We start from the raw sequence: 13,098 nt of genomic DNA, 5'->3' as shown, positions 1-13,098 counted from the left end.
TAACTATTTCCTATTAAAGGACATTCAAGTTGTTTCAAGTTTTTCACTATGGTAATAGCAGCCAATGTAATTTATAGTTATGAGAGGTAGAAATTATATGTATACTGAGAATCATTTATCTATTTAAAGACAGAAAAAGACTGGTAGAAATCTTCAAGGTTATTAGTGGGTGGTTTACATTATATACGAAAGGTATATATTATCTGTGTACTGATAAAGTTTATCTGGTTAAAGATAAAAAAGACTGGAACAAAATATTAGTCATTTCTGGGTTATATAATTAGGGTGATTTAAATTTATTCTTTATATTTTTCTCTCTGCCATTTACTTTCCTTCAATGTCCATGGATTACTTTATAACTGGGAAAAGTGACAACCATTTAAAATGTATTTTTTAGAGCAGTATCAGGGCATGTTTTGTGAGCCATACCCTTTGAACCTGTGCCTGAGAGCAAAAGTCCAGTACATTGCCTACTACTATCTTGGAGGAGGGACTGGGCGCTGTGGATGAAGGCCCCACCCTTGAGACAAATTCTGAGATGCTGCAACCTTTGCCGCTTCACCTGCTTTCATCTTTGTTTCCCCAGTCCATTTCTCCATGATCAGCATTAAAGCACTAAAAACAAAAAAGGACAGGTGTGTCTTTGGGGCAGAACAGAAAGGAGAGCTGGAGCAATGGCTCCCAATCCATCACGGGTTTTGGAGGGAGGGATGGGGGTACACTCAGGGTCGTAAGCAGTGATGGGTTTAAAGAAGATAGACAAACAGGCTTCCCCTTCCCACCAGAAATCTTCCCCCCCCCCTTTTTTTCTAGACCAAGGCAAACATTTCATCTCTTTAAGCTGATTATTTAAGTCCTATCCTCCAAATCTCTAATTAACACCCTTCCATTCTAGGTATTACTAATCGATGTGCCAGTATGAATGTCTGAGATCTCCTTTTCTTTCACAGCCCCTCACTCACCACATACAAGAAGACTTCCCATCCTCTTATTCTTCTGTGCTCCCAGCATAGATCAATATTCCGTGTATACATTACAATTAATGACTATGATATTATTTGGAGCTGAATCATGTTCTCTTTTCCTGCCCAGATTTTTGTTTACCCCTGGAGTTTACATCTTTCTTGTTTCTAATATACTTAATTTTCTATGTACTTATTTCTAATTCAATTCTATACTCTTTGTTTATTGTCTAAATTTCTTCTTAATAATTTCATTCACAAGGCACCTGGGTGGCTCAGTAGGTTAAGCGTCCAACTCTTGATTTCAGCTCGGGTCATGATTTCAGGGTCATGAGTTCAAGCCCTACTCCACACTCAATGTTTCTCTCGCTCCCTCTCCATCTGCTGCTCCCTTCCTCCCCTCCTCATGTTCTCTCTGTCTCTAAAAAAATTAAATAAATAAAATTTAAATAAATAAATAATTTCATTTACATCAGCTTCATCTTGATGAACTATCTCCTTGAGCTCTCTGACTTGCTGCAATTTTGAATGGTTGCTGTATATGCCTGGTATACATTTTATATGTCATCCTGAGATGCCCCTTCATCCCTATCCTGGGAATTCCCTTCATGTCAGTTCTCAAGTCTAGATCTCTTGTTCCCATATCTTTTTCTTTTTTGGAGGAACACAATAATCCAGTAGCTTCCTGAGAGAGAGAGAGAGTACATAGGAAATAAATTTTGTAAGACTTTGTTTATATGAAAGTGTGTGGATTCTACGCTCACGTTTGATTGATAGCTTAGCTGGGTATAGAAATTTAGGTTGGAAATAATTTTCTTTCAGAATTTTGAAAACATTTTTCCATTGCTTTGTAATTTTCAGGGTGATTTTAAGAAAGCCAAACCTTTATGTAACCTCTCCCCGTTTCTCCACCCCAAAAGCTGGAAAAAAAACTGCTTTATAATCCCAGGGTTGTAAATTTTTATTTATGTGCCACAGCCTGAGTTTATTTTCATCCATTATACTGTGTACTCAGTAGTTCCTTTTAATATGCAAACAGTCATCCTTCAGTTTGTTTCAGTTTCTTTCTCAAACTCCTTTTATTCACATGCTGGATTTCCTGGAATGGTCCTCTAATTCTCTTACCTTTTCTCACCTATTTGCATCTTTTTGTATTTTTGTTTTTTGTGGGGAGGAAATTGTATCAACTTTATCTTCCAATTCTTCTACTGAATTTATTTCTACTGTAATACTTTAAGAGCTTTTTTTGTTCTCTGAATATTCTTGTTTTATGCATCCTATTCTAGTTTTATGAATGCAAGATCTTACTTGCCAAATATATAAATGAGAGTGTGTTTTAAAAATTATCATCTCCCGGGTGCCTGGGTGGCTCAGTTGGTTAAGTGTCTGCCTTCAGTTCAGGTCATGATCTCAGGGCCCTGGGATCAAGCCTTGCATTGGGCTCCCTGTTCTTGGGGAATCTGCTTCTCCCTCTCCTCCCCGCTCGTGCTCTCTCGCTATCTCTTTCTCTTTCTCTCTCTCTCTCAAATAAATAAATAAAATCTTTTTTAAAAATTATCATCTCCCGACAGGACAAGTTACTTTCATCTGTTTCTTTATTTGGGTCTCTGTCATCTATAGTCCTGTGGTTGTCTGATGATCCTTGTATATCTGTTCATATTTAAAGGTTGGGTCTCAAAAGCTTGACTGGAAGTTCTGAGCCTGAGACTGGGTCTTGTTCACTTTGGACTTCATTGCAGCATGATATGCAGGAATGCCACATAACCCAACTGCAAGGGTCACAATTCACACTGTAGTCTTAATATGGTGTCATGACTTTTGAGTATCTTTATGGTTTTCCCAGCATAGCTGGGGAAGCCTGAATTTCAGCATCTTTATGCTTTTCCTCCCAGATCATCCTATCCTCCAGAAAAGGACCTTCCAGTCTCTTGCCTGGAGAGTAAATGCCTGGCTGAGTTGTTCAAGAAGCTCAGTGGGGAAGTGAGCAGGACGTTTTAGTGTTCAGTGTACATATATTAAATGAATCACCCCGGTGTTCAGTATGGTATCTCCACTTCAACTGTGCCAGTTTCCCTGCAGAGTCCATAGACCCTGTGTCTTGCCTTTTCAGCAGAAGAAACTTCTAGTCTTCTGCCAAGATGGGGGAAGGACAGTTACCTGACTAGTTCTGCAAAAGACATTAAATCTGTTTTAGCTCCACATTTAATCTTACTTCAAGAGCCAATTCCTGATATGTTGTGAGTTTTTCAGTGTAATGCCATTTACCTATTGCTAGCATAGGATATGGATTCCCTGGGGCGATCAGATCAGTTACCACTATCCATCTGCTCTTTATCTTTCGAAGTTTTGTTGCAATTGTCTCCTGCTCAGATCTTCTTATCTTGTGATTTATTTTTCTAAAATACATGTCAAGGTCATTTTATTGGCGTTTCAAGAGGGGGAGAGTGTATAACCTGGCATTTTTAACCAGAAGTCAATGTTTTTCTTATTTTGCAAAAAAAAAAAAAAAAAATCCAATACATATTAAGAATACTAAATTTTTGTATTTATTAATTGCCTTAAACATTTTAAGTGTCTTGGTTTTTGATTAAGATATATTTTTTAAAGATTTTATTTATTTATTTGACAGAGATAACAAGAGCAGGAAACCAAGCAGGGGGAGTGGGAGAGGGTGAAGCAGGCTTCCTGTGGAGTAGGGTGCTCAATGCGGGGCTCGATCCCATGACCCTGGGATCATGACCTGAGCCGAAGGCAGATGTTTAACAACTGAGCCACCCAGGCGCCCCTTGATTAAGATATTTTTGCCATATCAAAGCTTTGATGTTTTTATGGTAAAATTTATTACTTTTTTCCTTTGCTATTTCTTGATCTACTTTTAGACTTAGTAATACTTTCTATATCCAATAGATAAGATAAAAAAAGTACAAGTACTTTTTAAAAAAGTACTTGTATGTGTGTTGTTTAGATTTTTAAATTTAACTCTTGAATTTATTTGGGATTTATTTAGGTGTATGAAGTGAGACTTCAAATTTATTTTTTTCTCCCTAAAAGCCAATTATCTCAATATAATTTGTTGAATAAATGGGAATCAAGACTTTATTCATCACATATTAAGTTCTTATATATTCTAGGATCTATCTGTTTAAGGGCTACTATTTTCTGCCATTAATTTCTTTGCTGTGTTTTCAACCATTACCACAGTTTTGTTTTTATTTTTTTAAAGATTTATTTATTTATTTATTTGAGAAAGTGGGGGGCATGCAGAGGGAGAGAATCTCAAGCAGACTCCTTGCTGAGTGCAGAGGCTGATGCAGGGCTTGATCTCATGACCCTGAGATCATGACCTGAGCTGAAACCTTGAATTGGATGCTTAATCAACTGAGCCACCCATGAGCCCCCACACTGTTTTAAAATTAATAACTTTGTACTGTACTTTATTTAGTTGGGCATGCTTTCCTCATTATTCTTTCCTTTAAAAGTCTTTCCAAGTTATTCTGATTTTTAAATTCTTCCAGATGAATTTTTAAATCATTATATTAAAATATTCTCATTGGGCTTTTGATTGCAATTGCATTACATTTAAAGATTAACTTGGAATAAGTGACACCTTTATAATATTGAATTTTCCTTTCAAGGAACATGGTACATGCCTCATTTATTTAAGTCATCATATGTCTTCTATTAGAATTCTATTTAAAAATATCCCAAGTGGGGTGCTTGGATGGCTTAGTCGATTAAGCATCTGACTTTTGGTTTTGGCTCAGGTCGTGATCTCAGGATCCTGGAATCGAGCCTGGTGTTGGGCTCCGTGCTTAGCGTGAAGTGTTCTTGGGATTCTCTCTCTCTCTCTGCCTCTACCCCCATGCTCATTCTCTCTCTCTCAAATAAATAAATAAATCTTAAAAAATCTATTATCCCAAGTTATTCTTTTTTTTTTTTATCCCAAGTTATTCTATAATGCAGCTGTATCCTTTGTTATATTTTTTGAGCATACTCAACAATTTTCACTTGCTTCTTAGAGGAAATTTTTCCTCTAAATCTTCAGAGCAGGAAAACATTTCCCCTCTTCTGCAGGATCTTTTTCAGGCCCAAGTCATGCTGGGTTTTCTGTTTATTCATCACTTAACTGGAAGAGATCTATGTAGTCAAAGTGTCTAATGGACAAGTTCAACTATGACCATTCTGTCTTAAGTCCATCAGACACTAGGTTTGACTTTTGAGTTTTTGTTTTGGTCTCTGCATTTTCCAATTTCAGCAAGAATCTTACTAATTCAGTATAGTTAGAATCCCCGCCCTCCATATCTGATTGGGTTCCTCAGTCTCTACCATCACTCAGGTGATGTCTGATCACCCTGGCCTGCCTTCAGCAGGATTTCCTCACCTCCTGCCTTACCCCTGATGTTTCCTCTTGGTAATTTTCCAGCTCCTGACCCAACCCTGCTCCTGGGCTATAAAGTCCCACCTTTTCTTAGGGTATTCAGAGTTGAGCCTGATTGCTCTCCCCTACTACAAAACTGCATTGTAGGAGTCCTCTTGAATAAAGTCATTGTAATGTCATTAACTAGTGTCATGAATACATTTTTCTTCAACAGGAGTGTACCTGAGAGCTCAGAGAGAAGGATGGGAGTTTAACTTCCCACTGCTTTCAAAAGGGCAGATGTTTCTGGTTATCGGTTAAAACGGGACTACAAAGAGAGGAGAAAAATGTCTCCTCTAATCATTAACATAAACTCTAGTTTGTTCTTAGCGCATGTCTTGTTATCAGTTGTTTTTATAACAAACACACTGTTGCAGTTTGGCCGGGTGACTCAGCCTTTCGTATCAGGGCTTCCCCACTTCCGAGCTGAGCCCTCCCACTCCCACTCCTTCCCCCGCCCCCCCCCCGAGTCTCCTCCCACACATGCAGTGCAGTGTCACCACCCTGAAGGGCTCTCAAGATAACTATATGAAAATGCTCTGTACCTTTAAAATACTATGTAAACTTAGATGTTAATAGTAGCCCCGGGGACACATTCCTGTGGCTCTGCCAACGCAAAATACCTGTCCTGTTAAGACTTTTAAGATACAGATTTTGACGTTTAACCTCTTAGGAAACTTGCAAGTCATTGTTGTAAAGAAGAATGGCGGGGCATCTTCTCTTCTTCAGACTCGAGCATCCAGATGAGACAGTGAAGAGTGGAAGGAGTAGGATGCACAGGGAGAGTCTGCCCACATTTTCTACAGGATGTTGTGAGGGCAGCAATGGAGAATTGCAGCCAGATCCCACTCCATCTGAGCCCAGACTGGCTCTTCCTGTAAAGGTTCATGAGGCTGGGTGTGTAGCGAGTGGGGCCGGGAGGGCGAGAGGAATAGCTGGAAAGTGAAATTGGATGGTCTGAGTATAGAGTGGTAGGTCCTTACTATATTGTAATATATTTGGAAGCCTCTTAAATCCTATTTGACACGAGGTGACGTGTAAAGGCTCAAGTCAATACATAGCGTGTTGGAACTTGTGGGACATTGTCAGGGCACCTCTTTCAAATCAAATGTAACAGAAATAAAAAGAACCAGGGAAGGGGGACCTCTGAAAAAGATCCAACAACAATACTAGAGCAGTAAGCTTCAAAGTGATGAGTAGATCCAACAGCAGCAACTCAATCCCAACGGACATGTGTTGTGACCTCACATGCAGAGAGCTGTGCCTCAGACATTAACCTTTAAATGTTAACACAAGCCCCTACAGTAGAGAGATAGTGTCTACTTTAAGAACTGGCACAGAAGAGGGCACCTGGGTGGCTCAGATGGTTAAGCGTCTGCCTTCGGCTCAGGTCATGATACTGGGGTCCTGGGATCCAGCCCCGCATCGGGCTCCCTGCTCGGCGGGAAGCCTGCTTCTCCCTCTCCCACTCCCCCTGCTTGTGTTCCCTCTCTCGCTGTCTCTGTCAAATATATAAATAAAATCTTTAAAAAAAAAAAAAGAACTGGAACAGAAGAAATAACGAAGAGGAGTGGAGTGGAAGCTTCGGAGCTCTGTGCAGGTGGTGCCGTACTCCCCGCAGGGCTGAGGACAGCGGGCCACGGAGCAAGGGGATAATTAACACAAAGACGTAGCCTTGGACCAGCCCAGGCACACGGATTCCAACAACACAAAAGAAAACAAGGGATGTAGAAAACAAATCTTAGAGAACCCACCTGCAAGAGATGTGAATGCCAGACAACAGTTAAAAAAAAAAAAAAGCCCACAATATAGCATCTGTAAGAGAAAACACTAAAGAAAATGTCATAACGTACACCTCCTTCTCAGGAAGTACCCACACATCTCAGAGGGAATAATAAAGTAATGACAATTACTGCTATTTGGTGAGCTCTTACAGGCCCCAGGCACTGGCCCACACATTTAAACATATTTAATCTTCATGGCTACTCCCTGGGGAGAGGACTCTTATTTTATCAAAGACGACACTGGGGCTTGCAGAAGTTGGGCAACATGCCTAGGTCACACAACTGATAGGAGGTCGAGCCAGATTTAGACTGGCCGTGGGTGTGTGCCGTGCTCTTCATCAATGTCCTAGGGAGACCTGAGTGCTCCTCCTGGTTAACTCTATGACCTTGGGCCCAGATCCTCTACCTATAAAAATGATGAGGCCAAGCTGGATATGTTTCAAGAGGCTCTTCCAGATCTAAAATGTTGAGTTGGTTTCAAATCAAAGTCTATAGTTTATAAGAGAGACATTTAAGTCAGAAGGCACATGAATCATACTCATGAGCAGATTTAAAAAATATAGGGGTTGCCATCATGGTAGCAGATAAAGTTAATCAGGAAATTTAAAAGAACACTGAGATATGCATCAAGGTCACCATCAAAGGTAAGACATACATAGAACAATGAAAGCCTAGAGTAGTACTGAATGCACATACCCTATACACACCCTAGGGACATGCATAAAGGAAGAGCTAGCAGAAATGCAAGGACTGTATGTAGATCTCTCTCTCTCTCTCGCTTGCTCTCATCTATCTACCAAAAGGGTACTGATAAGAAGTTGTATCTGGGGCGCCTGGGTGGCTCAGTTGGTTAAGTGTCTGTCTCTTGGTTTTGGCTTGGGTCATGGTCTCAGGGTCATGGGATCCAGCCCCACAACGGGCTCTGCACTCAGCACAGAGTCTGCTGGAGATTCCCTCTCTCTCCCTCCCCCTTTGCTCCTCCCCCTGCTTGTGCTCATGCACTCTGTCTCTGAAATAAATAAAATCTTTTTTAAAAAGTTATACCTAACAAAATGGGAGTGGGGATGGGGCAGGAAGGAATAGAAAATGGAACTGGAAGGTGTAAGTATTAAATAAGAAGGGAAAAATTTATGCATACATTGTGTGAACCTAAAGGTAGAGCATAATACCCTGAAGCAAATAAATGAAAAAAAAATTCATCTTGCTCTTAGACATAAAAGATACTTAGCAATTACCAAAAGGCAGAAAGTCCGTGTATCATATTATCCCAACAACATGTAATCATCTTGAAAGAAAATAATGTGAACAGAATTAGAAAGGAACTCAACTACTTGAAAATTTTGAAATGCTCTCTTTAATAATTTCTGAATTGGGTGCAAATTCCTGCGTACAGTAAAAGAAAGGATTTTTTTTAATGAAAAGAAAGCTCACTATCATAAAAATTGTGATAGTATACAAACCCTATGTAATGAGCGGACAGTTTATAGATAAGGCGAGAACAAACATTACAACACACGAATGAGTGCACATCTCTCCTAGCTTAATGAAATGCCACTTAACATTTGTTAGGACTTCATTCCATGCCTATTAAACTTAAAAAAACAAAATGATAAACCCAATGTTGGCAGGTTTTTTGTGGTACCAGGCTCAGCACTGGAGGGATGGGAATGAAAAATAATGAATCCCTGCCCTTGTGGAACCCAGTAGAATGGACACGGCAGACATGGCGGACTGTATGTAAGAATCATCATGAGGTGTTTAAAGTAATCCTTGAGAGTAAGTTACTGGAAGTGGTTAGTTTGTTAGTACGAGGGCTGAGACGTGTGTCACTAGAATATAACTGGGAGTTTTGTCTCACTCACCATGGTGTCCTCAATATTATGGAAGCCACTGCCCACCACAGGGCAGATCCTCAATAGACACTTGGTGAATGAGTGCAATGTGCATATGGAATTATAGCAAAACCTTAAAACACAAGTTCTGTCTTATGTAACTCTGGTTATACCCACATACTCTGGTTTATATGTTCATTTTAAAGCTCAAGGGGATTTTGTAAAGATCTAAGTAGAGCATGTTTCCCTCTCTGTCCAGATATTTAGATTCATAATTTTTAAATTAAAAAAGTATTCACACATACCCATACCACCATGTATTCTATTCTACTTTGGAGCCTTATGGGTCTAGATTTATGGATGTAGATGAGTTGTCCTCAACCCTGGCTGCACACTAGAATCCCCTGGAGCTTTAAGTACACTCCATACCTGGGCGCACTCCTAGACAAGCCCACTAATTTGTCTGAGGGTGATGCCCAGGCATCATTGATTCTAATGTTCAGCCAAGATACCAAGGCCTCTTAGGCAGGAAAACTCTTCCATCAAATTTATATTTTCATTACATAGGATGTACTCGGTCATTCTCGAGAATAATCCTTTAAGAGGTTTTTGTGAAATTCTGAGTTCAAAAATACCCTTCTTGTATTGTGAAGAAAAAAGTGTCTGAACTGGGTGTATCAAGATGCTGGCGTGCCTCTGTGCCTGATATTAATGTCATGGGTGGGCAGACTAGGCTAGCCTTGATAGCCTCTGATCTAATAAGAGAGGATTGTTGGAGGGTGACTTATCAGGCTGCGTTTATCTCAAAGGGAAGAAAGTTCTAGAAGTTCTCCCAGAGGCCAGAGGGAGAAGCCAGGCAGGAGTAAGAAGAGCCTGGATGGAAGGAACTTGCCTTGATAGTTGACCTAAAAACCATTTTGTCCATGTGATAAAAAGGAGGCTTGAAGGTCAAGGTCTGGGATTGCTGATCATTTCTGAAGACACAAAGGAGTCTGGCAACCCAGATTTTAGGCTGTGCATCTCTTGGTGGGAGAACTCCACATGGGAGCTATGCTTTTATCCTGGGTTCTGGGGAACATTCTCTGGGACCAGGGTACCCAATGGCATGCACTCTACATGCTTGCTGAGCTCTGTGCTGTCTCCAAATCATTTGTCCCAGTGCCTCCCGGGTTTGTCTTTCCAAGACTGGGGTTCAGTCTGCCTGTCTTCCCCTACCCACCTTGTCTACCTGTTCGAAGTTTGGCAGGGTTCCTAGGTCTGACTTGGAGCATGGCAGGAGCTCCCTGTATACTGGGACCAGCTGGGTCATGGATGGCCTCTAAATCAAGCTAGGGCTTGTGATTAAAGAACCGCCACTGGGCACAGTTTCAAACCTGTGCTAAGGGATCTCGTGGGTAACTGCATCCTCGTTCCCCTCCTCCAGGTTGCCCATTCTCCAGGGAGGGACGTTTGCTTTTGTGGCACCCTCCCTGGCCATGCTCTCCCTGCCTGCTTGGAAGTGCCCTGAATGGACATTCAATGCCAGTCTGGTGAACACCAGCTCTCCTGAGTTCACCGAGGAATGGCAGAAGAGGATCCGAGAGGTAACGGGGCAAGGGGGGTGGAGGGGACAATGTCACACGTCTACTGTATGTTTGATAATCTTGCTCTAGTTCTATTTTTTTCCCCCTCCTTCCAAAGTCTGCACTTGTACTTTTGTAAATGAACTTTTAAATTTTAGGTTAACACATATAGAAAATAACACAGTAAATTTCCCAAAGCTGAACTTGTTCCTGTTACCAGCACCTGGATCAAGAAACAGAACATTAACGCCACCCCCAGAAGCCCCGTCATGCCTCCTTCCAGTCACTCCTCCCCCGGGGATCATCGCTGACCTGATTTCTAACACCATAGATGAGTTTTGCCTGGTTTTGAACTTTCTATACAGAACTCCACCGTACATACTAGTTTGCGCCTGCTTTCTTCATTCAACATGATTTTTTTTTTAAGATTTTATTTATTTATTTGACAGAGAGAGACACAGTGAGAGAGGGAACACAAGCAGGGGGAGTGGGAGAGGGAGAAGTAGGCTCCCCGTGGAGCAGGGAGCCCGATGTGGGGCTCGATCCCAGGACCCCGGGATTATGACCTGAACCGAAGGCAGACGCCTAACGACTGAGCCACCCGGGTGCCCCCATTCAACATGATTTTTACAGGAGTCTTCCCCATTGTTATATGTCAGGGTAGACTCTTCATTCTCTTTACTGAGTAGTGTTCCATTATATGATTATACAGCAATTTACTTCTCTATTCTGCTGTTATCTGAACTGTGTTTAAGGGTAGTTTCCGGTTATTGGCTGTTATAGATAGTATTGCTATGGACATCTGTGTACTTGGTTTTAGGTGAACTTATCTATGTATTTCCAATGAATAGACATGTGGGGGTGGAATTGTTGAATCATAGGGTATGTGTACCAGTCAGGGATCTCCGGAGAAACAGAACCGATGGGATAATATAGAGATACACACAAGAGGAGATGTACTGTAGGAATTGGCTCACGTGGTGAGGGAGGCCAAGTAGTCCTTGAGCTGTGTGCTACAGACGTTGATTTTCATGCTGGTGGGCAATCTGGGTGGCCAGTCGTTTTTATAGTAGTCTGGGCCGGGTCTTCAGTTGCAGAAGAGGCAAAGCTCACACCAGCAACACTGTCAATACCAGTTTTAAAAAACATGAAATCCTCCCATACTCTTAAATGTCAGGCGTGGGCAGACTGCCAGCTCCGTGATGGGCCATACACCCTCCTATTCTCCCACCCAAGGCACCTGTGCCCATTGCTATTGACAATCTGGACCATCCTGGGCAACGCAAGTGCCTTCAGATGGAGATGGGGATTATGTTGTTTGGGAGCCCGCGTGTGCGTGGTTTGTGGCCCAAGGTATCAACTCGTGGGCCCTGTGACTACATTCAAAGTCATACTTCCTCCCTCTTTTTAAGACTCAGGGACATCACCATGAACCACCTATATTTGAGATTTAAATATAAACTCCTGTCCCACACAAGGTAAAATTTCAATAGAGCCTTGTATGATCCACTTGCCAGGCCAAACTGCTAGTCGTTGGCCACACCCCAAGCCACAGGGGCGATCCCGAGCATCTATGTGTGCGTAGTCAGCCGCATCAACATAACTCAGCCCATTGGCTGGATTTAGACCTGCTTTCCTTCTTCCACCAAGGGTCTTCTGTGGAAATGTTAAATACTCTAACAGCCTCCCCCTTTCTCAGTTAGGTGAGCAGCACCTTTAGCAAGGCTCCAACCTGGTCTTTCTGAATTTAGGGACTCACACGGTGAAACTCAAGTCTTTGTTGCTAGAGTTAGGTTACATTGTGAGGTAGTGTCTGTCCCAGGGGAGGGGGGATTGTCACTGGCTCATGAATCCTAGAAACCCCTCCCGTGTAACTGCCTTTTCTTTACCCGACCATAACTATGTCCTTTAATTTTTTTAAAAGATTTTATTTATTCATTTTTGCGAGAGAGAGAGAGAGAGAGAGTACAAGCAGGGAGAGAGACAGAGGGAGAAGCAGTCTCCCCGCTGTGCTTGGAGCCCAATGCGGGACTCAGTCCCAGGATCCCTGGGATCATGACCTGAGCCAAAGGCAGACGCCTAACTGACTGAGCCACCCACACGCCCATAACTATTTCCTTTAATCAGCAAATGTTGTTGATCTGTCCTTCCTTACTTGAATGTCTTTCTGGCCTCACTCGAGATATGGTTGCGGTCTCTGATCTTAGAGTTATTGGCACCATTCACCAGTGGTCTAATTCCAAACAGTGCAGACTAGTTAGTAATGGTCTGTCAAAGGGGGAGAGGGGAGGAGGAGCTGCTCCAGACCCCAACCTCACCCCAAGCCCCACGGCAGAACGGAAGCTCCTGGCTTCTGACAGGGTCCGTCCTCATTCAGCATGGGTTCTACTACCAACATGTCAGGGAACACTGGGCTGCGAGGGCACAGTAGATCTGTCTGAGCCATAACCCATGAGTTTCAGCCCAAACCTTCTGCGGTTCTTCTTCCCTTTCAAAAGCATCCTTTTGGCACACACCCGTGCTCTGATAGACAGGCCAAAG

The 13,098-nt window shown here is 42.1% G+C and overlaps 1 protein-coding gene across 7 annotated transcripts in view; it reads left to right on the top strand.

Annotated features, from left to right (window-relative positions):
• LOC118541073 (solute carrier family 23 member 1-like) overlaps nucleotides 1-13,098 on the top strand; it is a 48,328-nt gene that overhangs the window by 19,468 nt on the left and 15,762 nt on the right. For all 7 annotated transcript variants that reach the window (XR_004919949.2, XR_013442887.1, XM_078059593.1 and 4 more), the window contains one exon: nucleotides 10,419-10,578. Coding sequence is in view for 5 of the 7 variants with exons in the window: in XM_078059593.1 (XP_077915719.1) it covers nucleotides 10,419-10,578 (160 nt within the window). In the remaining 2 variants the exon portion in view is untranslated. The remainder of the gene's footprint in view (nucleotides 1-10,418; nucleotides 10,579-13,098) is intronic.

The sequence above is a fragment of the Halichoerus grypus genome, chromosome 12 (genome assembly GCF_964656455.1).
Source record: "Halichoerus grypus chromosome 12, mHalGry1.hap1.1, whole genome shotgun sequence".
NCBI classification, from domain to species: Eukaryota; Metazoa; Chordata; class Mammalia; order Carnivora; family Phocidae; genus Halichoerus; species Halichoerus grypus.
This window is presented reverse-complemented; position numbering and strand designations above follow the sequence as displayed.